The 25,840-nt window shown below is 41.1% G+C and overlaps 1 protein-coding gene across 1 annotated transcript in view; it reads left to right on the top strand.

The window, feature by feature from the left end:
• Window positions 1-25,840, top strand: part of Spata17 (spermatogenesis associated 17) — a 156,065-nt gene that overhangs the window by 55,972 nt on the left and 74,253 nt on the right. Inside the window, exon 6 of the mRNA XM_021199319.2 lies at window positions 14,131-14,254. Within this exon, the coding sequence (XP_021054978.1) occupies window positions 14,131-14,254 (124 nt within the window). The remainder of the gene's footprint in view (window positions 1-14,130; window positions 14,255-25,840) is intronic.

The raw sequence follows: 25,840 nt of genomic DNA, 5'->3' as shown, positions 1-25,840 counted from the left end.
TATGAAAAAAACAAAAGTCACCTGAGGAATGACATTCAAACCTGACCTCAGACTCAAACCCACGCACACAAGCACGTGTACACAGTACATGTATGTATTGTTTGCAATTCAGATTATTTTCATTTTCCTTCTTATTGCCAAACAATTGATGATCTGTGGGTGTTTATACATAATCATAAGAAACAAAGAATGGTTGAATGTGCAGAATAAATTCTTTTGACTGGTAGGATTTGCTGACAACTAATATTGTTTTAGCTACTTTTTTTTGGGGGGGGGGTGTTTCAAGACAGGGTTTCTCTGTGTAGCCGTGGCTGTCCTGGAACCCTCTCTGTAGACCAGGTTGGCCTCGAACTCAGAAATCTGCCTGTCTCTCCCTCCCAAGTGCTGGGATTAAAGGTGTGCGCCACCACTGCCCCGCCACTCCATGCTTTCTAAAATGTTAATAGCCTGTGTATTAAAACGCACAATCAGCGTTCATGATGAGGGTGGGGTTGATGAAATCCTACATGTGATCCCTAGGCAGCTCTGTAGAGTTTCCGTGACCTGGACTGTGTTTGGTTCCCTGATTACTCTGACACCCACACATCAACATACAGAGCATCTCTGGCATGTGAGAATTGATGCACTATTTGATGCCTGTTACTTTCCTGTGAACCACTTCTGGTTGAACACTCAGCTTTGGAAGTACAGTTTCCTCTCTCCATTTGTTTTCTCTATTTCTCTGTCAGCACTCCTTTCTAGTGTTGCTTATCATAATCCAGAAGTAACAGTGAACCAACAGCTTGCTGTTTCAAAATATTTATGTGAATATTTGTGCTAACTGCTGTCTTTGTAATCTGCTAATTTGCATTTGTTTTGAATAATAAGCAAAAAAGGCTACTATAAACCTGATGTTTATGAATGTGGCTAGTTCCTAGAAAACTCAATTCAAAGGTTTAAATATCTCCTCTTCTCACTGTGGTTGACTTTCATCTCTCCTTTTCACTGTGGTTGAGTACCTCCTCTCCCTCTTCCTTACAGTGGTTGGGTGTCCCCTCCTCCTCACTGGGGTTGGGTGTCCCCTCTCCTCCTCACTGGGGTTGGGTGTCCCCTCTCCTCCTCACTGGGGTTGGGTGTCCCCTCTCCTCCTCACTGCCTGTATTGTCATCTCCGTGCACTCATGTCCAGTCTTGGAACAAGCTTGCTCTGGCAGAGGAGAATACAAAGAATGATGAAGGCAATAGGCTAATGAAAACCCTGAAGAAAGTTGAGATGATTCTCAATCTGGTGACTGATGCTGAGGATTTCCAGTTCCCTGGATTGATGTCTTTTAATACTGAGAGGCATCTAGGCAGTGCATCTCCAGCTGTGCTCTAACTAATGACAACATGAAGGAGACCAGCATGTTCTTTCAGACTGGAACATGTGTAGCCCTTGAACATCCAAATGGAAGCTCCTCAACAATCTATAGGGGTGTTTGCATTCTTCTTTTACTTAGCACATATGGATGGTTAAGAATCTTTTGAATTTCCTTCCAAAAATCGAAATGCAAGTGGGAAGAATATGGAGTATATCTAATCTGCTGGTGTTGAATACATGCCTGGCAATACTGCCCAACACAGTGCGAACTGATATCACCATAAAAAAAAATAGTGCAAACAGAAAACAAAGTTTTAATTCCAGACTTATTGAAACTGTTTAGCTGTTGGTTCTGCATATCTGTGTGTTGTTGGGAAACAGCACTGTGGCTGGTTCCAGGCAGAAACATCATGGTTAATTTGCCAAGCAAACATTTAGATGGACAAAGGCAAACAAAGCAGGCAATGACTAAGCCAATATCAAGCAGTAACAGCTCAGGCTTACTCAGCATCTAACCTGTGTGTGTGGTGGTTTAGATATTTTTCCACCTATCCTTTGGAGATGCACATTGTCTATATTTCAATATATATATATATATCAAATGAGAAATAAGTCATGCCCTAAAGCTAGGGGTAAAACTAGAGATTGGAGCTCAGCCTCGATAACTCTCTCTCTCTCTCTCTCTCTCTCTCTCTCTCTCTCTCTCTCTCTCTCTCTGTGTGTGTGTGTGTGTGTGTGTGTGTGTGTGTGTATGTGTTAAGTCTGGCATATATCATAAGCAGTTGTACTCACTGAAGCTTCATCCCAACCTCTGTAAAAGTTGCCTTTCCTTCTTTTGCAAGTACACAGTGAAAATAGGCAAGTGACTTGATCCTAGCTATGATGGAACTCTTTATTGTAGATAGTTTTGTAGTAAAATGGAAACTGTCATGATAGAAAAATAATTTTTCAAATATCATCTACCTTATTATATGACACAAATCTTTACCAATTAGGACTTGATGTGGATTGAAAGGATGCGTATTTTTCAAGCTATTTCTTGATACTGCCTCCTTCTTAGCTCGCAATCCACCTTTTCTGAGGTGCACTTGGACTATAGACTGCTGTGCCTGTCTGCAAGAAGGATGGAAGGCAATAGTTATGACTGTGTGCTGTTAGGGCTTGTGGTCACCACATTAGTGAGTGTTTGTTTAACAGGCATCCTATTTATGAAATGCTCAATGCTTTTAGACTTCAAGCAATCTGACCATCAGCTGTGCCTATAAAGTGTAGGATCTTAGTTCGTTCAACCCCCTAGGTTTTTAAAGGGGTACTAGTGAGTTTTACCTGTCAATTAGGCACAAGCTAGAGTCACTCAGGAGGAAAACCTCATTTGAGCAATTGCTTAGATGAGACTGCCTATGGGCACTTCTGTAGACTATCTTGTTGATATAGGAGGGTAGGCTCCAGTGTGAGCAGCACTATTTCTAAGTGAACTGTCGGTCATGGACTATAAAAGAAAGTGGATGAACAGAGTCCAGTCTGTGAGCCAGCAGGCAGCGTGCTTCCTGGGCCCTGCTCTACTTTCCTTACTGTCTGTGAGTTCTTTAGTTGGAGATCATGCTGATTGGAATAGCAAGCAGGCCTGCCTTCAAGCACTTGTTTGAATATTTGCCTTGATTGCCCCTAGTGATGGACTGTGTCCTAAAATGTAAGCCAAATAATTTTTTTCCTCCCCTAAGTTGTTTTGATCAGGGTGTTTCATGCCTATAATGGAAATGTACCATGAAAGGCAGGCATGTGAGCCCAACAACAAGGCTAGTTACGCTGAGCCTTCAGAATGGTAACCTGCCTGAAGCCAGCTAGACAGCAAGCAGTTGTCTACACAATGGATGCTTGCTGTACAACACGCTGGTGGGAGCTGAGAACTCATGCTACTCCAGGAAGGTCTGCTTTTGTCTCGAGGGCATCTGCTTATCTGAAAGAATTCTTCAGTCACTAGGGGAGAGCATTTAGCCTCTCAGGCTTAGCAGAGACCTTTAGTCACCCAAGACAGGAACCCTGATAAGCCACAGTCCTAGAGTAAGCAATGTGAGTGGGAAACCAACAATGTAGTACTTACAGTCAACTACGAGCTAGCCCAGGGCACCAGGCAACTTCAACTTTGAACTTGAAATTTGGAGGTCTCAGGTTGCCTTCCAGGATGGGCAAGAGCTGCTGCCACATGCCCACCTTCAGTGTCAGGTGGATACAAGTACTAGCTGCTTAAAGAGAACCCTGAGCAAGATGCAGAACTCAGAAGCAGGATCTAAGACTGTATTCCAGGCCTCATTCCAGACTGCATTATAAATGTTCCTGCCTTTGGAGTACCAATAGTGTTCACTAGGTGCTGGGATCCTATGGGCTTCCTGCATCAGGCTGGCAGCCATACCATAGCACAGGAAAAGCAGGGGTGTGCGATTCTAAGCAAAAAGAGAAGCCCCTTCCTATGGGATGACTTACAATACCTTCCAGCCCCTATCGTCAGGTTCAAAGGCAAAAGGCTTGTGGGCTGGTCTGGATTGTGTTAACAGTCATCTTATCATCAATAGGAAAAGAAAATGACCATCTCACAGAAATAAAATCTATGAAAACAAATGATGCTATAACTTGTATAATCTGAAAGAAAAACCTTGATGATACACAGGAGTATTTATGAGAAGATAACATGTGCTTAGTAACATATGTGTTGATATGTTAGTACATAGGTTTACGTATTCCTAGTGTCGCATATTATGTGTGTGTGAGTGTGTGTGTGTACACAAACATACCGGAATGTCATTTTAGCCATTTTTTATAGTAGTAGAGGCATCATGCAGAAGTATACTATGAAAATAATAGCTTTTTATTAATTTGTATTCTGGGCGGATTCTTCCACCCTGTCAGCACTGGGGTGGGAGAAGGGGAAAAACAGTGTCTGTCTACTTTGGCAACAGAGAGTACTAAAAATAGCCATTTAAACTGAGGCGGCATGTTTAGCAATTCTCTAACTCCCTCCTATCTTCAGAATTCTCTAAAAGGTTCAAGGGGCTAATGTCTGTCCTCTTGTGACTCCAGGGGATAGAACAGAATGACTATGACAAGTGTCTGCTACTTTGTGGTTGTCAGCACTGTCCCTCTTGTCAGACCTTTATTTGATGCAGACATTTAGCATAGCGTAGGCCTGGTGGGTTTCCTTAGTGACCGGGCCCTGCACATCTCTTTCTAGTTAGCCAGTCGCACTGTGTGTTTTGCATAACTCCTTGGACCTGTCTGGCTGCCCAGAACACTCTGCTTTTGTTATGCGTCTTCTCATGCCTCAGCTCCCCGACTCTCACCTAAGCATGCATGAACTTCTTGTCTACTTCCAAATTACTATGATAGCCAAGGGAAGCTGAAGAGCCCTGAGCTCCTCTGGCTAAGCTTTCTCTACCTGACCATACTGTTTGATCTTGTGACTACTGGAGTTCTGCTTGCATCCTCTTGATATAGGAAACATTCCTCTCTGCATCTGAGGCTCAACCTTGAGCTTGAAGAGTCGCAGGCGCAGCACTCAGACCTGTCTGCCTGCTCTCTTCTGAGAGACACCTTGGAGGTGCAGAGCAGCCTTGTCACTCACTTTCTTCTGCCCTCTACCTATGTCATCATCATTCCTTAACAGAGGCTGTTAGCCCAAAGTGGGAAAAAGACTGGGTTACTGATGAAGAGGACAGAAGAGAGCACTGTTCAGCCTACTGTCATTGGAGTGACTTTAGTAAGCCAATTGCTTTGGGAAGAGAAATAGGTGCCTTCTTGAGCTAGAAATGTTTGAGCTTAGCCTCCATCAAAATAACTGGACAATGGCAAAATGTACAGAATCTATTCAGACGATGTATCTGTCTTCCACGTGATTCACTATCTATTGTGCTCTCTTACAAAATTGGAAGCATTTGTAGAGGTTTACAGTTTCTTTTACAAGAAAAGATCATGAAATCTCTTTGCAGTCATTCTAGAGACAAGCAAGCCCTTTTGGAGAATGACCTTTAAGAAAAGTTTTTCTAAGTGTGTGTGGTGTGTGTAATTTGGATCACTTCCTTTATTCCTTCAGAGAATAGATTTTTGTCCAATTAATTTTCCTTTTGCTAAATTGTCTAAGGACTCTATTCATTCCTCTTGCATTCTGGACTTCAGATGTCACAGAGAAGCAGGCTGTAAGTGCAGTCTGCCCACTAATGCTGGTGCTTTGGTCACTGCCTCCTTGTCTCCATGGTCGCTGGGTCTGCAAGGCTCTGGCTTTCTGTCCTGCTCTGGGAGTGCCCTGACGTGCTGGATTGTTGCCAGTGCTGTGCTGGCTCCTCAGCCAGCCTCTGAGGTTCACACTCTTCTCTCTCTCCTGTGCCAACCATTTTTTGTAAAGATGACACCGTGTCAAGAGGCCTGGGTCCAGAGGACCAAGAGGACTTCAATGCAAAGTTAGGTAGGCTCAGAGTGCCTTCCTGTGCATGGCTTCTGTCAGCAGCAGCCTTCTCCCACAAGCCTCTTGGTGAGCCCAGGACACTAGCTCGCAGAATTCTTCAGATTCACGTTGAGCTGATCTTTATGGATTCTGATGTTCCTTCCTGCCAGCAGACATCAACAAGGCCCAAGCTCTGCAGTGCTGTGGGAGCAGAACAGGTTTCCATTCCTTCCTTTCCTCCAAAGACATTATTGTTCATCTGTTGTCTTGGTTTGTTTGTGCACCTCTGCTCATTAGCATGTCAGTGCCTTAGTATCCTGCAACACAGGTCATCAACACATAATGACAGGTGACATGCATTCTCATAACATATATTTTAGTCCCTCAGTCATCCTCTTCGATATCACTTCTTAATGGAAATTTTACAAATTTCTCAAGTTAGCTCCCTGTTTATCCATCTCATACCCATAAATATGTAAAATCTTCCCACTGAATATTTCTGAAATTCACTGGAAATTCATCTGCCTCAATTTTCACAGCAAACCTGTAAAATAGATAGAATTACTTGGTCCATGCCAAAGAAACACACTTTAGCAATGTCAGGCATGCTGGCACACATAATCTCAGCATACAGAGGCAGAGGAAGGAGGATCATGGGTAAGAGACCAGCCTCAGCCAACCCCTTTGAGACAATTAATTTTGTTTGATTACGTCAAGATCTTTCATTCATAGCAGTTTCCACCTGGTTCTTACTATGGGGGATGTGAGAGGTCATAGAGCTGCTTGACATGGAATGAGTGTTTGCTGTGGTAAGCTCAGCCATAAATGCAGAAAATGAACCATTTACTAATTATTTGGAGAAAAATAGATAAAATTCAGAGTTATGATTGATTTCTATATTGTGTTATTTTTCATAAAAGTCATCCACGTACTATTTAAAATGTGATTTAAGGCTAATCCATGTATAATTTAGAGTCAACCCATAATCCATTTGTTTTTGTTAAACATTATTTTAAAGTCAAGGAAAGGAGTGGTAAATTTTTAGCTTTTGATATGGAAAGAAAGTTGAATAGAAAGGAATGGTTATTTTGTAGATTTATTCAATAGGTGAACGTCTGGTCGCCTCTAAGTGGGATGTCATGTTATTTCAATTCTTTTGCTCATTCAAAGTGAAATTAACTTAGGAGTCTCCCAGTTTATCTACTGTGAATCTGAACTTAAGTAGGACAGAGGGAAAGGTGCAGTCCCATTAAGCTCTATCATAGCATTGGCTGTCAGGTAAGCCTTGTTACGCTGTCCATCCTCATTTAACTATCCCACAAGATCTCTTAATGAAGTTAAGCCCCAAGTTCACTCCAATAATTCTGTGGCAAGAGTTTGTGCATTGTAACAATTCATCACTTGTCAGGAAGGCACTTTTAGTTTATACATTTAATAAGGGCATCCTCTAGCTCCGTTAATTAGAAGTGAACAGTTTGCATATTTACTAAATGTGGAGTGTCATTGCCACCACGGCCTATTGCCTACATGAATTATTTCTCTATCTGCAATAAACAGCTGGGTAATTATTACTGCCATAATCAGATAAATCCCTCTGTAAGGCTTTTCTTACATGGCAATTCTTTGAACTCATCCAAAGCTGAGCGAAATTTATGAACTCCAGCAGCTAGGCCACTTTTCGTACTATGGTGTCCCTGTTCCCTATTTCAAGGACACAAGTAGAGCACCATAGCTATTGTGTAAATAAGGAGAATAATATGATAACCAAAGATAGCATTTCAATAAACTTCATCTTTAAAGTACAGTGTTCTAACCTCAGCAAACTAAACCGAGGTTTGTCACTGTCTCATTATGTGTAAGTTATAAACTCTTACGGTAAGAGGTAGCCCAAGGGCTGAAGAAAACAAGAGCTTACTCTGCAAACGCCAGCATCACTCCACAGTATTGGCTGTTTGCGCCATTTTTATCTGTTTTATATGAAGATTCACTAATTGACATGATGGCAGACTGCAGTGTCTAACTGCAGGTGCTGACTGGATTCTCCACTGTCTATTTACTCTACGAGCAGATGCTTCCGGTATTAACATACAAACTCGGTCAGTCTTCCTGGAAGGAGAGTGTGTGCTGTCATGGCTCAGTGTTGAGGAAGGTGACTTGCTGAAAGGTTGTGTCATTGACTGCTGTAGCATTTGCCTTCATCTCACCTGACTTCGGAGGCACGGCAACACTGCCAACCATGGTCCTCTAACTTCTCTTAAAACCTAGACCTCACTCTACTCTTCTGTGTTCCTTTTCTAAGAGGTCTTTTTCTGGATCCACTTTCTGTGAACATTTTGCTGATTTGAGTTGGTTGCTTGCTTTTATCCCCCATTTGGTTGCTGAGACAGAGACTCACTGAGTAGTAGGCAAAGCTGGCTAGCCTGTAACTGTGTAGACCTGGCCTGGAACTCACAGACATGTCCATGTACTTCTCTCTCAAGCTATCATTCTCAAGAATCTTTTGTGATGCACACATCCTGTCAGGTGGTGTCTCATAGGGTGCTCACGTGCTCACGTGGTGACATGTGCGTTAGGATCACTACTGGATCACTACTGAGTTTCTTTATGACATCACACTTGTGAACAAAATGGACCCTTCTCAATCTCCTCCCCAATCCCACAGTCTGCATTCCCAGGGCCCTCCAGGAGTTCTGATTGGCTAGCCTACATGGTACCTACAATGTTTGTTTGTAGTAGCTTCCACAGCCATCACACAGCGTAAGAGCATCCTGGTTCCACTGTAAGATACAGAAGAGCCCTCGAAGTACAGCACTTGTTTCCCAAATCAAACCGCCAAGGCCTGTGTGTGCTGTTGACTGCTGGGTAGATTCACAAGGTCTATGGCAGTGACTGTATAGGATACCCACGGCAGGTACTAGAGAAGGGCCTTTCATAAGCGCACCTTAGTGAACGAACTCCACCATCCTGAGCTTTGGAGTTTGACCTGCTTGTTCCCCTTATAACAAAATGCCAGATACTGGATTAAATACATAAGTTTCTTGGTTGGTTGGTTGGTTTTCTCACAATTCTATAGACTAGGAAGCAAAGGTGCCAGCAGATCTTGTACATGGTGAGAACACACTTGCTGGCAGGAAATCTCATCTCTCTCAATCTCCATGTGCTAGGGAAAGCGACAGCATCATACACTACTTCTCATGATGGTGCACAATGCAGCAAAGGCCACCCTCAGGAATTTGCTATGTAAACAATCTCAGATTCCAGATCAGTAAAAAGCATTTACTTGCCTTTTACTATCTCTGGATTATCATACTGAACTACTTCCCTCAAATTACCCACATAGACTTCCTAATTAAACAGACATAAGTATCAGTACCCTAGCACTTAGTAGAACTATTTCAAGAAATACAAATGCACCTAGTGTAGTGGTGCACACCTTTAATCCCAGCACTCGGGAGGTGGAGGCAGGCGAATTTCTGAGTTTGAGGCCAGCCTGGTCTACAAAGTGAGTTCCAGGACAACCAGGGCTATACAGAGAAACCCTGTCTCAACAAACAAAACAAAAGAAATACATTATGCATGCATGCAGCTGTAATAAATAAACTCTATAGTATATTAGTCCCATGAAAGAAGAATGGAGGATTATGATGGTTAAAACAGCTAAATAAATATTATGAAGCTTTCTTGAAAGAATGGAGAAAGATCTTTGAGGACTGGTGAGCTGGCTTAGTGAGTGAACAAGGTACTTGTCACAGCCCTGACAACTGAATTTGACCTCAGGACCCATAAGATCTTTAATATGGATTGTTTATGGAAACAATTTTGAGTACGGTATTGTTTCTCAAATTTTTTTTTTATGGAAAGTACTTTTCTTGTTTGGCATAGACTTTATGGAAAATCAAGAAACAATTTAACAAGTCATTGTAGGAAGAGAAAGTGTGTGTTGTGGGAATGCACAAGTTACTGCATGAAAGGAAGGACTGTCAGTTTATGTTGCTCAGGACTGAGAGGGAGTTTCCTCACCTGTCTGTCAATCCCCTGGAGTTTCTGCCATCATTTATATACAGAGACCTGAATACTTACATGGAGACAATAAATCCTTTAGTAGAGTTTATACTTACCACAATGTTTCTACCATCCAGGACTATCTTACAAAGTAGATTGACTTTTTTATTCCAATAGACAGGAACAACATAGATGGAATCTCTATTTTTATGGAGGTTACAGTCTAGTGGAAGACTCAGATAGCAAATAAATGTATGTATAAATACATGACTTAAGATTTTTAAGATTTGTTTATTTATTTAATGTATATGAGTCCACTGTAACTATCTTCAGACACACCAGAAAAGGGCATCTGTAGATGGTTGTGAGCCACCATGTGGTTGCTGAGAATTGAGCTCAGAACCTCTGGAAGAGCAGTTTCTTAACCATGGAACCATATCTCCAGTCCCAATTGTAAGCTTTGTTTTTTGTTTTGTTTTGTTTTGTTTTGTTTTTAAAAGTTCTTGAAGGAAAAACAAATTTAGTGTTTTGAATGAGAAGAGCCTTGGGAAGGGTGCTCTGTAAGTGAAGGACAGCTGCTGCAGTCAGTGCGCATGCTATACTGAAAGTGCTAGTCCTCCCAGTGTTCAGATGGAACCCGCTGAGACTGAACCACGGTGGTGCCAACAGGGAGCATTGCTCAGTGGGATGGACAGAGCCAGGGGCTGGCCTCAAATCCTTGTAGCATTTTACTACTTGTTAGTTTTGTGTGCCTAGTAGCCTATAAGTAGCTTTTCAGTTTAACTGTCCTTTTAAAAGTAAGATGCATCCTGCAGTTTCTACTTAACAAATAACAAGTGGAAGAGAGACTTATGGCTGTTCATCAAAATCATGTTCCATGTTTCTATGTAGCCACCTACTTCTAAAGCTGTGAACTGATGGGGAAAGAGTCATTAAACCATTCCCAAACAAGCTCCATCCTGGTCCTTATGTGTGCTTTGAAAAATAGTGTAGTTACTTTGTTAGAGAGAGAAATCCTATCGATATCTAAGTAAAATGCTAGATTAAGCAAAATAACATCATATGAATTTAATATTATGATTAAAGCCACCGGTTTTGGAGTCAGACTTAGATTCTAATTCCACTTTCTAGTTATGGGTGTTCAGTAGAGATTTAATCTCTATGTATCTGTAAACCAGACTGATAGGATCTGTTCAATGGGGCATTGTTTCCCCAGTAGGACACGAAGAGATTAAATCAGATAATCGAAGTATCTTCCCTAGAAAAGTCCTCCAAGCAGAACAATGACTAAAGTGCTCGCACCCTGTGGGTGGTTCAAGATCAGTGTAGCAAGGGTGAAGGAGGGAACTGTCCGTGCTTCCAGTGCAGACGTGGAGCCAGGGGTCTAGCGAATGAGTAAGAGCTGGAAGCTGAGAGGGGGAAGAGTGAACAGGGAGCCGTGCTCTGCATTGGTGCCAGTCAGCCTCAGGAGCTCTGGGATTTGGGTGAACCCTTACGTGTTCCACACTGGGGCAAAGGTCCCAGGCCTGTGTCTTCCCTTAGTCAGCAAGTGCAACCTGCTAGTTTCCGCTAGTGGGTTCAGCTAGGAGCAGTCAGCAGCCACCACTCCTGGCAGCATCAGGCTAAGGTGCTTTAGTCCAGTGTGGGGGGATGTGATGCCGTAAGCAACCAGCTCTGACCATTGTCTGCACAGGGCCCCATAGTGATGCAACAGAACCTAGCAGATGTGCTTGCCCCTTTAGTCATACAGCTTTCTTCCAGGATTGGATGGTAAAACTCTCCTCAAGGTGACCTTCTCCACGATGTAGTATGAGGAGGATGGAGGAAAGAGAGCTTTGTCTGCGTTTTATTTTCTCCTTTCTTTCCTGCGGGTGAAAGTTTTGCTCATGCCTCGTGCCTCCTAGGAAGCCAGGTGCCGTGTTCTCATTGTGACATTTCAACCACACAGTATGCACTTACAAGAAGGAGGAGTGACATCAAGGGATTAGACACAGCACAAAAGGTCTGTGATTAATAAAGTGAGTAGCCCTGCACCCCGTATGTATGAATGCTGAAGGGAAGGACAGCTTCCAGAGCATCACTGCATAGATTCAGTTTTTTCTGACCCTCACAATCGCCCAGTGAGGAAGATGGAAATATTAGTGTATTTTTCTTTTCTAGATGAAGGTATTGGAGTTCAGAGATTAGGCAGCAAGCAAAAGGCACATTGCAGCTCGTGTAGTCAGGGTCACTGCAGGAAATGTCCTAACTGCTCCGCTACATTGCCTCCCAGTGGCTACTTTTATTTTTATTATCACGGTGATTCTAGAATATGTACATATTTATCACTATAAATACCATGAGTAAAATGTACTCAAATATAAATCTTTGCATTTACAGTAGTTTTAATCTTTGTATTTAAAGTGCTATCATGGAATATTCATAGGCAATGAAAACGGTGCAGAAAATCTGAGTATTTTCTATAACAGAAAACAGGACCATAAGACAAAAGACATGCGTGGCTAAGTCGGAAGAAAGTATCCTCTCTGTCTCATGTCTGCAGGGACGGAATCTGCAGCCTCGTCTGGAGTTACGGACCCTGAAGTCCAGGGACTCTTGGTCTACTCTTACTGCTAACAAGTTCTCAGTTGGGCTCCCTCCTGCATTGTATTAGCCGACACTCAGTACCTGCACAGCTATTCTAAATTACCTCAGAGGCTTGTAAGAGGAATCATAGAGGAATGGATTATATTTTACACAAACATTTTTTACATAATAATAAAACTAAAATTAAAATTTATCATGTACTTATGTTTTTGTGTAACATGATTGTTATTTTTCCTGGTAAAAATTTTCATTTGCTCATATGTAACTGTCTTGAAATGTGTACCTTAAGGACAAAGAAAGGTCACCATTTCCTCTAACTCCTGGTTCTTTGTCAAAAAGTGGACACAGTTAATGAGGTTTGTTTGGTACAGAACAAGTTCACAGACACAGGCGGAGATGCTTTCAATGGAAACAAATTTGTTTGGCTGTACCAGGTTACTTAGCGATTAATAATAGCCTTGAGATGCAGTCAGAGAGGTCATTGTACCAGCTTGCCAGCACAATCTAAATGTGAAGCTAGCCCAGGTTAGTGGGTGCAGAAGCACCCCAAATACCATGCATAAAGGAAGACAGGCCATTTTGTGCCTCCTTTTTCATATTAATAAGCAATTTTCAAGGGAAGGGTGGCAAAATAGGGGGCTGTGCCACTCCAAGTAATTCATTTATTTTGCAATTTAATCTTATGTTGAAAAAAATTGCTCTGCTACAGTAGCCTAGCATGGTGATTTTTAAACGTCACAGTGTTTCATAAGTAACCTTGTGTGAAGTGTTGGTAGCTTATAAGGGGGAATTGCAACAAAAAATTTACCAGACACTCAGGAGGCAAGGAGAATCCTTTTGCTTTCTTTTTTTCCCCCCTTTTTAGTATATCTCCTTCTAGTCTTCCCTGGTATATATGAAGCAAAGGCTAGGGTGATTTATTTGAAATTTTACATATAGAAGTGGACACCAAGTTAGGTATCTTTTTTTAAAAATAAAACCGCAGAATTAAAATGCTAGTCTGACATGAATGATAAATCTGTCCAACGAAAACAAAAGATGTAGTCTTTCTTCCTTATTTGATAATATCATGTCCTATTTGGAAGCTATTTATCACACAATATAATTTAAAGCTTGTTTTTCATTTAAATTTCTTAGGCATATACATAAATAAGGACTTTTTTATTATTTTAGTGGATTTCTCATGCCTTAGAAAGGATTTAACTTAATCTAACTCTTTATTTAGGTTACTTATATAATTGAATAAAATGTCAATTCTTTAGATTCAGGATAATATGTGCAATCTTGTTGGTATTAACTGAGATGTTAACTGAGGTAAACAGAATCAATTAAGCATGTAAAAATATGGACTTTAAAATAAAAGTGATTTATATACAAAGTAAGTAAGTAGACACTTATAAATAAGAATGAAAATTTAAAACTTACATCCTTCTTGGGATATTTAAATATTTCCAAAATAGCTAATCTTCAATAAAAGACACAGGTGACATAGAAAGCCACTCCCTTTTCACTGGACTTTGGCATTTCCTCTGCTGCTGTATTAATTGTAACATGTACACATTTGGTGCTGAAAGCCCCATCATGACAAAGTCACTTAAACGCTGTCTAACAACAGCAAAGATTTCCACAGAACTCACAGGCAAGATAAATTGCACCCTTGATTTTGATGGATGTGCCTGATCATTGCCCCTCAAAAAACTTGATTATCATCAGTGAAAGAATTAGGGAATCAACAGATGCCAACAGAGTAACTGCTAACGATTTTGATGCAGGGAGGCTTTGGAGGAGTTCGCAGAAATGAAAGAGAGAGAAGAGAGAAAGGTTCTCCTGGAACGAGAGGAGAAGCAAAAAGATTACCAAGCCCGCAAGATGCATTACCTGCTCAGCACAAAGCAGGTTAGTCTACCTGTGCCTGGCAGCTCCCGGGAGCCACTTGGACCCCTAGCTTGACAGAGATAAACTAGCAGGCAGGGTAGGACATGACTTGTTGAAAAGATACTACAAAGACACTACTTCCAGTTCAATTTCGTGTTTTTGTGTCGGTGTGCACAGGCGCCATGATTGGCCCGTGACAGTGCTTCATAGAGGCAGCCCCTGAGCCACTGGAAGAAAGGACCAAGCCAGCAGAGTGATCCACCACAGTGATAGCACAACACGGAGGGCATAATCTCGCCTTCAAAGCTCATTCCAAGGGGCTTATTGTTGTTTTGTGAAATGATCAAGAGCTAGCAAGTTATTAAGCTGAGCTGGCTTTCAGACTTCTCTTTTAATTGAATAAATGTTGAGCTTAAGAAAATTCTTCCTTTTCTAAATTTTGATAGCCATTGTCAAGTAAAGCTTTTCAACAAATTGCTTCATATGGAGAGATAAATGTGGAATTTAGAGTATTTAGAAATGTTTCTCATACTTAAGATTTTGTTACGGTTGCTGAGAATGCATGCATTACACATAGAATATTCTGCCCAGAGAAATATGGTTTTAAGTGCATGAATCGGCTGGTGAGATGGCTTAGTAGATAAAGACAATTGCCACCAAGTCTGATACACTTGGTTCAAGCCCCAAGTGCCTGATGGTGGCAGGAGGGAGCTGGCTCCTTTCTTTGATTGGTTAGTTATTAATGAGGGGTAGAGAGAGCTCTTTACACTGTGGTCTCCGCGATGCTGACTTCACTGTCCCCGTGCCGTTGGTGTTGGGACATTGCAGGTGAGGCTGTGTTGTCAGACCTCCCCCCTTGGAGAAGATTATAAAGATGTCAGAGATTCTATTAGCCTGGCAATTTGGCTTATGAAATGATGGTGATCTTACAATGTAACTATAGGTAACTAAGGAGATAAAAGGATAACCTTTGAACTTATGGAGGACCAACCCCCAAGGGCAAACATCTTAGTGATAAAATAGAAGAGTGATACCGCCTTATTATCCAATCTGTTCATTGGTCCATGGGCTCAGAGGCTGCCAGATGACGGCAAATGCAAGCCTTGCCACACAGCCAGTAGCTCCAGTCTGCTTCCTTTGCTTCAGTGTTTGTCTCATGATCTACTCGAGGTAGAGCTTGGAGACTACAGAGCTTTCCTACACTGAATGTAGCTCCTCCTCAGCCTGTACTCTGTCTAGGATGTCTCTGAATGCCTACCCTCCATGAGTACTGTGCTGGGAATTTAGTGTGTGTGTGGTTATGCTAACGGATCCTTAGCCATAAGGAACACTCAGCCTCATTTAAGTCAGCTGTCACACAACGTTTTTAATAGGAGAAAATTGCTATCTATAAGCAGCCTAAGATTAACAACCATTTTCAGTTTTGATTTTGCTGATATAAGAAATTTTAAATACTTTCCCTATATAAGAAACAAAAATGTACACTCTATGTGAGTGTTGTTACTCGTTTGCCTTAATGACGTGGCTACTGGGTGGAACTGAACTTTGGATTTAAAAGTCTTCTCAGTTAGTTGTCCATGCTAACTCCCCTGACTGCTGTGGCTCGGACAGGAGGTTCACTTCCAAAGACTCACATTCTAATTGTCAGGAGCAAGTGAAAGTTCTTTTTTTGTTATTCTATTTGGTTGAACTGTGTAAAAAGAATGTCTGTAGCATCTTTAGAGGACAACATAGTCTATTGGAAGTTTCAACAATTTAGTAATGGCATTATTATTTTGCATTGTGCAATACTAATGTGTTAACATTATATTCCTATAGCTCTAATGTAGCCTAATATTGTTAGTAGATATAAAACATTAGTCGGGTAAGCAATGCTTTGAAAACACTGCTGAATTTGGAAGAGCAAAATTGTGTTTATTAATTTCTATATTTGATAATGCTGTTTAATGAATTAATAACCCTAGACTGGCTGTGCTGATGTATTGATACTTACGGGCATAATTTAAGCTTATTTTTAAGCCTATTTCAGTATGAATCTGATGTATTTTTTAAAATAGTTTCAGGAGCTATTCATAGTTTTGTTGTTATCTCATCTTTATTCAAGCAAATATGTATGTGCTAATAGGAGTTACATGAGTAAATAACTAATATTGCAATGGGTGAATTAACAGACCCCTCAGGGCTTTATTAATTAAAAAGTTCAAGTCATAGTAAAGTGCCTCTTTTATATGTTTATTTCAATCAGAAAGCCGAACATGGCAACTTATTTGCATAAATAATCAATCACCATTTACTAGTAGTAATAAGGTTAATTTGTTGCTGCAGACATAACAGGATTAGTCAATTATATTTCCTAGAAAATACTATTTGTTATGCCCCGCCACCTGAAAAGCAGGATTGTGTTTAACGTCCTTACTAAATGAACACATCAAAAAATTCCTTGTCCCTGGAAAAATTTTTTGAAAGGAAAGCTAATTTTAGTTGATTTGAATAAAGTAAAATGCAAGCAATGCTTCCATTTGTAAATTTATCTTTCTGCGAAGATTGATTATTTAATAAAGTTATTTATTTTGATTCAGTAACCAGTCAAACCAAATCTAACACACATGGGGCATATTTCCTTTGAAGAAAATCTCATTTACAGATTTGTTTTATTCCAAAGAAACCGACTTTCATTCCTTTGCCCTTGTTCTCGGTAATAAATTATGCTGTCTGCTCCACCTACTGGTGGCTGTACGCAAAGACCTGTCATTGAATTCACTAAAGGAAAGCATTGCTTCCTGAGGCTCAGCCCAGTCACAAGGTGCCTGAAACACTCTAGATCCAAATGGTAGGCAGGTGCTCTGGAGATGAGCATCCTGTACAGAATTGTCCTTAGTAGTAATTAACTGACGGTGACTTACCTCATTTCCTGTTAGTACGATCATAGGAGAGAAGGTAGAAACACAATATGGAGCAGTCAATATAGCTGCATATTTTATTTTGTGTCATTTGATAATTAACACGTGTTCAAATGGAAATTAAAAGTATTATAGAATAATTTTCATGTCATCAGTTGCATAATATTTTTATGGTTTCCTTATCCTAGTAATTTTCACATGGGTACAAAACTAATTCTTATCAGTTTTGTGATTTTTAAAAATGCCCTTTGCTGCGATCATTACCAACAAACTATAATTTGATATACTTAAATATTAAAAAAATAAAATGTGTACAATAATCTGGATTTACTACAGTCAGAGGAATCTTTCAAAAACACTAATATTTCATTTCCACTTGACATTTGTGAACTTCGAAAGGTTCCATGTTCTCCATTTGATAGAATCCTTTGTACCCACAGATTAGCACAGCTCTCAGCCCTAAACAGAGATTTCTTTACACAGTTGATGACAGTGCAGGAACACACCAATGATGAGCATGTAGAGACGGAGTGTCTGCAGAGTACTCAGCTTAAATGGGAGCCCTGTGTCACACTCCCTTCCCACAAGGCTCAGGGACACAGAGAGAGCCTGAGGTCAGGGACAGAGAGAGTCAGAGGTCAGGGACAGCTGCAGTGAGCGGTGTCCTCTGCACGTGAAGGACAGCTGCGCTCCCCAGAGCAGCTGTGCTCGCCTGCACCAGACCTGTGCAAGGCAGGCCAGTCAACATTCTAAGGTGGAGGGGAGACAGTCACAGACACCCCACTCCTGGCTGAGGTACTTTGCATAGCAGGTGGCTTCTGGGGAGGGACATCCACAGTTAAGGGTACGACGGCCTCTAGTTGGTCAGCCATGCTTCAGTTGGTAGCCCCACAATCATGAGTGTGCACAGATTGATCCTGATGGTTAAGCAAAGAAATTTTAAAAACAAGAGGACAAAAGAAGAGAAAGATGGGAATGGGGTTGGGGTGGATCTAAAAGGATTTGTGGAAAACTTGAGGGTATATATGATCAAGATACTTTGTATGCAATTGTGAAATTTTCAGAGATCTAAAACAAATATGTTTAAAACAACCCTTCCTTTTCAGCATAAGCATTGACCACCCTCCGCTCTTGCCTCCGCCCTGCTTTTCAGTCTTTTCTTCCTTTGCTCTTCAGTGTGGTCATCCCACCAGAGCCTGGCATTATGTTCAAGAAAAGCCCACCAAAAGGATTTCCTAGCGTATGGATGAAGCTGATCCCTTCCTACAGCTAGTTATAGTCTGGACGTTCAGAGTCCCGCTCTCATGCCAAAAGGGCAATTCTAACAACTTCCCACCACACTGACCTTCCCTTTCCTTTCCTTTCCTTTCCTTTAAAGATGTTCCCTCCTTCCTATTAAACTTCTTTGTCGATGAAATATATTAACTGTTCAGCTGTCCTTATTAGTGTAGACTGGTGAATACTGAGAGATTGTTAATAGTTCATAAGAGGAAAGGGGGAGAAATATCTGCTCGGGAGCCAAAGAAGCCCAGAGTATGACGCAGTGGGAGACTTAGGGCGGGTCAGAAGCAGTCTTGGTGTGTTAACACACTCAAGGAGTCCATGTACTATCTGGACAATACAGTAGGTATTTATAGCTATAAAATGAAAGGAGTCAGGCACAGTAGAAACCTGCCAGTCATTTTGGAGGGCTCACCACTACTTAGTTTCCACTATTAGCCCCATTACACCCTGTGCCTCCTATGTTTGCCCTCTTACTCATATATTCCCTGCTTCTGATTCTAAATTCTTTCGTGCCCTATCATTTTGTTATGGCAAAGTTCTACAGCAGTTGAAGAGGGCTTGGCAGTAAGATAATTGATACAGTTAGTTTGGGTCGTAGCATTTGGAGGGTCATGGGGGACAGGGTCTCACTGTATACGCAGCCTAGGCTGTTCTGTGGCCCAGCGCTAGGAATGGGAGGTAGTGTTTCACATTTTGTGTGAAGAAGTGCATACTGAACTTAGCTAACAAACAGGACATGGTGTGGGATTGGTAAAGTTACCTTTCCAGCCCCTTCTTCCAAAGGGAAGTTACAAATTTAAGGATGAGTGCTTGTTCATGGTTGTACCTAGCTTATATAAACTCAGAAGAACTCGGTAACTGGAAGCTGAGCCGGTGGCCCACATAGGACTCACCAAGTGACACCTACGTGCAAGGCACTCCATCTCCACTTCTGGGTATCCTGAGCTCCTCCCTGGGAATTAAGTGCTCTGGCACTAAACTTCATACAGCAGGTGTTCAGTGCTTACAGAAATGTGCTCAGTCAGCCTGTGGACACTCATGGAAAAACTAGAGCCTTTTTGCGAAAGGATAACACAGCCGTGGAAAGCTATGGAAATTCCATGTGCACGACTCAAGCCAAATTATCATATTTATCGTCTCCACACCCTTGTCTCCCCAGTTCTCCAGGTGATTTCCCCTTTGGGTGGTTGGCAGATTTATTCTTTCAAGAAGATTCTGCAGCAGATGAGGGACTGACCTCCATCCTCTGGAGGCACAGTTCAAGAAGCAAGCCCACGAGTCTGGCCATTCTCTCTGCATCCCATTGAGCAGTCCCTGCCAGAATGCCACCCTGTGTGTCATCCCTTCCCTTCTGAAAGACCGAAGACTGAACTAACACGAGAATTCGTTCAGCAATAGCTCTTGGATTTACATCCTCCCTCTTCAGTGTTTTATATAATTCGTATTATATTGTAGTACATAGAAAGGGACAATTATTTACCCTCTCTTGTCATAGACAATTTAAGTGGGGGGGAAGGTTGTCGCCAAACTCGTCCCTCCTCTGCTCTCTTGTCTTTGTCTTGACCACAGCATGCATCTAAGAAATTCAGGCAAAAATGTAGACAGAAGGGAAAGGACACTCAGAAGCCACCAGAGAGAGACAGCAATGTAGGAAACTATAGTTTTTTTCAACACACAATACTAAAAATATTCTAAAATGGATTCTTTTGGAAGACATCATAAAACTTTACTTTTGGTGATTAAAAATTAACTCCTGCTGTGGATCTAAATCTTATTTGATTTTGGAAGCCATTTTTTAAATATTTATTTTATTACTTTTAAAATTATGTGTCTGTAGAAAGGTGTGGTATGTAATGTACATGGGAGTGGTGGGGCCCTTGGTGGTTAAAGACCTTGAAGGTCCTCAGAAGCTTCAGTATTAGGTAATAGAATTCTACATGCAACCAAATGAATAGATTTTTGCTTGGATGTAGCTCAGTGGAACAGCCCTTGCTTCCCACACTTTGGATACTGGGTTCAGTTTCCAATAATGAAAAGAAGAAGAGGAAGAGAAAGGAGAAAAAAGAAGAGAAGGGGAATGGAGAAGAAATGAAGTAGAAGAAAGAGGAAGGAGGAAGAAATTGTAATGATGTATGATTTCAAATTCATATAAAATATTAAAAGTCTAATAGTGATTAGCTACTCTGTCTTCAGTATAACTACTTTGATTAACTGCTTGACCCAGATCTGTAATATTTGTTCCTTATGTTTTAACAATAATTTTGTTGCATTTTCTGAAGTGACAAGAGAATTATTCATTTTCTTCTCTAGCAAAATTAATCTAAATTTTTATTCCTTTAGAAAGGTTGCATGATGTATTATATCTATTACACCTCAGACCTTCCCCTTCCTTTCCTTCTTCCTTTCTTTCCTTTGTCTCCCCTCCCCCTGCCCTCCATCTCTCTATTTCCTCCTTCTTTGTCCCTCCCCTCCCCCCCCCCGCCTTTTTTGAGACAGGGTCTCAGGGTCTAATTTTGCAACCCTGGCTGATGTAGAACTCACTATGTGAATCAAGCTGGACTTGAAGTCTCAGAGATCTGCCTCTGCCTCCTGAGTGCTGGGATGAAAGATGTGAGCCACCACGACTCACTCACTCATTTTTAAAGGGGAGATGTCTCAGTTTTATATAGGAAATACTGAGATTCAAATTTGTCCTTGCAATTCACGTGGCCATTGGAACAATTCTCCAGAGTAGCTTCTGGCCAGGAGATTGCAGTCCATACCTGTCTGATGTGCACACACTTTCAGGGCCAGACTGCAGTGCAGCCTGTGTGGCACATTCTCTCCTGTCTGAGTCTGCACAGTGAGTGCTCTGCGGCTTCTGAGGAGCAGCTGCTATGCGAGGATTCAAGCATATTTGGAAACAACAAAACTTGCATAAATATCGCTACTAAACCCAAATTAAACATATGCCCAGTTCATCTTTTTTTCAGATTAATCCCAAATATACTGAACCGACTGCCCCTCCTGTGCCTCAGTATACAGAATTAACTGTATTGAATACTTTTACTATTTTTCTTTTAAATCTGTATTCAGATTTGTGCTTGTTTGCTATTAAAGCATGTATACCTATATGTGCCTATCAGAAAACTCTGAATCATAAAGTAATACATTTTATACCTGTTCTTAGACCAAAGGCCAATTGGCAGTATACAAGATATCTATATTATATATACATCTCTCTATATATAGGTATATATATATATATACCTATATATATATACATATATATATGTACATATATTTCAGTGCTGGAGACTGAACCCAGGATTACACACACACACACACACACACACACACACACACACACACACACACACACACACACACACACACACACACACACACACACATACACACACATACATATCTTTCAGTGCTGGAGAGTAAACCCAGGATTTCTTCATACTGCATATGTGCTCTCACACTATGGTGTCCCAGCTTCTGTAGGTCGTACATCACATCATTGAAATGACTCCATTAATTTTCTGAATTTTTATTTATGTAACTACACTAACATCAATAGCCCTGCCAACTGCTCCATGAACATTCAACTGTTGAGTTTCCTCTGTACCATTTCCCATTCCTTGTTTTATACTTTAGTATACTACCTTCCTTCATTACAGAGTCAGACCTTCCTCCTTACAGTGTAGGTGAACCCCAGAAAGGGGATGTTAAGCCTTTTTGCTCTTTTATGAGTCAGGGTCTCCGTGTGTGGCTCTGGCTGGCCTTGAATTTGCATTGATCATAAACCCTTTGTCTCCTGGTACTGATAGTCTGTGTAGGCACAAACATGTTTTAGCTATGTACTAACTGACTTATACTACTTTTAGATTCCAAACAAGAAATGTAGTTCAGATTTTAATCCTAATCACTCAGTGCTTCTTTGAATTAAAAACATAAAAATAAAATGAAATTACTTGAAGTGTATAATGGCTTTAAAAGTGATGTCTGTGTTTGCCCAAGTAAATTTTTGTGATTTTTTTTCATTTCTATTTTCTATTTTTTCTTTTTACATCCTAACTGCAGTTTCTCTTTCCTGCTCTCCTTCCCCATCTTCTACTCCTCCCCCACTTCTATTCAAAATATTAAGGCTAGACAAAGCAACCTAGTATGAGAAATAGGGTTCCAAGAGCCAGAAAAAGAGTCAGCGATAGCCCCTGCTCCCCGTTAGGAGCCCCACAAGAAGACCAAGCTGCACAGCTGTAACATATGTGCAGAGGGCATAGGTCAGTTCTATACAGGCTCCCTGGTTGTTGGTTCAGTCTCTGTGACCCCTGTGGGCCCAGGTTTGGTTGATTCTGTGGATTTTCTTCTGTGAGTTTTTAGAAGAATAAGTCTTGTCCATAAAGAGCATACAGAGGGGCAACTTACGTCATTAGAGATTCTAGACTGCCCAAATCAAGCAAGGTCACACACCAGGCAGAGTGAATGTGATATTTACCTTCTGTTCTAGCTGTCTTCAGAACCATTGTCTTTTGATGGTTTGGATGGGGCAGAAAAAGGACCCACCTTAAGGGTATGCTCCTGCGCAATGGAGAACATGCTCTTAGCTTTCCTGTTTGCCCAAAAGCAAGTCCTAGAGCACACTCAACACTGTTGCCTTCTCCTGCATTGTGGAAGTTGTCAGTCCCTTCAAACATGAGGATCTGGGGTAGGGAAATGAGCCTGACCTGGTTTTTGTTTGTTTTTCTTTTTTTATTAGATATTTTCTTTATTTACATTTCAAATGTTATCCTTTTTCCTAGTTTCCCCTCTGAAAATTCCATATCCTTTCCCCGCTCCCCCTGTTCCCCAAACTACCCACTTCTGCTTCCTGGCCCAGGCATTCCCCTATACTGGGATATAGAACTTTCACAGGACCAAGGGTCTCTCCTCCCATTGATGACCGACTAGGCCATCCTCAGCTACATATGCACCTAGAGCCATGAGTCCCTCCGTGTGTTTTCTTTGAGTTTTATTTTGTTGTTTTATTCTCAGGGAACTTTGGAGTTACTGGTTAGTTCATATTGCTGTTCTTCCTAGAGGGCTGCAAACCCATTCAGCTCCTTGGGTACTTTCTCTAGCTCCTTCATTGGGGACCCTGTGCTCCGTCTAATGGATGACTGTGAGCATCTACTTCTGTATTAGTCAGGCACTGGCAGAGCCTCTCAGGAGACAGTTATATCAGGCCCCTCTCAGCAAGCTCTTGTTGGCATCTGCAATGGTGTCTGGGTTTGGTGGTTGTTTATGGGATGGATCCCTAGGTGGGGGGTAATTTCTGGATGGTTATTCCTTCAGCCTCTGCTCTGAACTTTGTCTCTGTAATTCCTTCCATGGGTGTTTTGTTCCCCCTTCTAAGAAGGATCGAAGTGTTCACACATTGATCTTCCTTTTTCTTGAGTTTCATGTGTTTTGCAAATTGTATCTTGGGTATTCTGAGCTTCTGAGCTAATATCCACTTATCAGTGAGTGCATATCATGTGTGTTCTTTTGTGATTGGGTTACCTCACTTAGGATGATATCCTCCAGATCCATCCATTTCTCTAAGAATTTCATAAATTCATTATTTTTAATAGCTGAGTACTACTCCATTGTGTAAATGTACCACATTTTCTATATCCATTCCTCTGTTGAGGGACATCTGGGTTCTTTCCAGCTTCTTGCTATTATAAATAAGGCTTCTATGAACATAGTGGAGCATGTGTCCTTATTACAAGTTGGAGCATCTTCTTGGTATATGCCTAGGAGTGGTTTTGCTGGAACTTGCGGTGGAAATATGTCCAACTTTCTGAGGAACTGCCAAACTGATTTCCAAAGTGGTTGTACCAGCTTGCAGTCCCACCAGCAATGGAGAAGTGTTCCTCTTTCTCCACATCCTCACCAGCATCTGCTGTCCCCTGAGTTTTTGATCTTAGCCATTCTGACTGGTGTCCGGTGGAATCTCAGGGTTGTTCTGATTTGTATTTCTCTCATGATTAAGGATATTGAACATTTTTTTAGGTGCTTCTCAGCCATTCAGTATTCCTCTGTTGAGAATTCTTTGTTTAGCTCTGTACCCCATTTTAAAAACAGGGTTATTTGGTTTTCTGGAGCCCAACTTCTTGAGTTCTTCATATATGTATTGGATGTTAGCCGCCTATCAGATCTAGGATGGGTAAAGATGTCTTCCAAATCTATTGGCTGCTGTTTTGTCTTGTTGACAGTGTCCTTTGCCTTACAGAAGCTTTGCAATTTTATGAGGTCCCATTTCTCAATTCCTGATCTTACAGCACAAGCCATTGCTGTTCTGTTCAGGAATTTTTCCCCTGTGCCCATGTCTTCCAGGCTCTTCCCCACTTTCTCCTCTATAAGTTTCAGTGTCTTTGGTTTTATGTGGAGTTCCTTGATCCAGTTAGACTTGAGCTTTGTACAAGGAGATAAGTATGGATTAATCCACATTCTTCTACATGCTAACCACCAGTTGAGCCAGCACCATTTGTTGGAAATGCTGTCTTCTTTCCACTGGATGATTTTATCTCCTTTGTCAAAGATCAAGTGACCATAGGTGTGTGGGTTCATTTCTGGGCCTTCAGTTCTATTCCATTGATCTACCTGTCTGTCACTGTACCAGTACCAAGTAGTTTTTAATCACAATTGCTCTGTAGAACAGCTTGAGGTCAGGCATGGTGATTCCACCAGAGGTTCTTTTATTATTGAGAATAGTTTTTGCTATCCTAAGTTTTTTGTTATTCCAGATGAATTTGCAAATTGTCCTTTCTAACTTGGTCAAGAATTGAGTTAGAATTTTGATGGGGATTGCACTGAATCTGTAGATTGCTTTCAACAAGAAAGCCATTTTTACTATATTGATCCTGCCAATCCATGAGCATGGGAGATCTTTCCATCTTCTGAGATCTTCTTTGATTTCTTTCTTCAGAGACTTGAAGTTCTTACCATCTTACAGATCTTTCACTTCCATAGTTAGAGTCACACCAAGGTATTTTATGTTGTGACTATTTTGAAAGGTGTTGTTTCCCTAATTTCTTTCTCAGCCTGTTTATCCTTTGTGTAGAGAAAGGCTACTGATTTGTTTGAGATAATTTTTATATCCAGCTACTTCACTGAAGTTGTTTATCAGGTTTAGGAGTTCTTTCATGGAAATTTTGGGGTCACTTATATATACTATCATATCATCTGCAAATAGTGATATTTTGACTTCTTCCTTTCCAATTTGGATCCCCTTGACCTCTTTTTGTTGTCTAATTGCTCTGGCTAGGACTTCAAGTACTATATTGAATAGGTAGGTAGAAAGTAGGCAGCCTTGTCTAGTCCCTGATTTTAGTGGGATTGCTTCAAGTTTCTCTCCATTTACTTTAATGTTGGCTACTGGTTTTCTGTAGATTGCTTTTATTATGTTTAGGTA

The sequence above is a fragment of the Mus pahari genome, chromosome 5 (genome assembly GCF_900095145.1).
Source record: "Mus pahari chromosome 5, PAHARI_EIJ_v1.1, whole genome shotgun sequence".
Taxonomy (NCBI): domain Eukaryota; kingdom Metazoa; phylum Chordata; class Mammalia; order Rodentia; family Muridae; genus Mus; species Mus pahari.
This window is presented reverse-complemented; position numbering and strand designations above follow the sequence as displayed.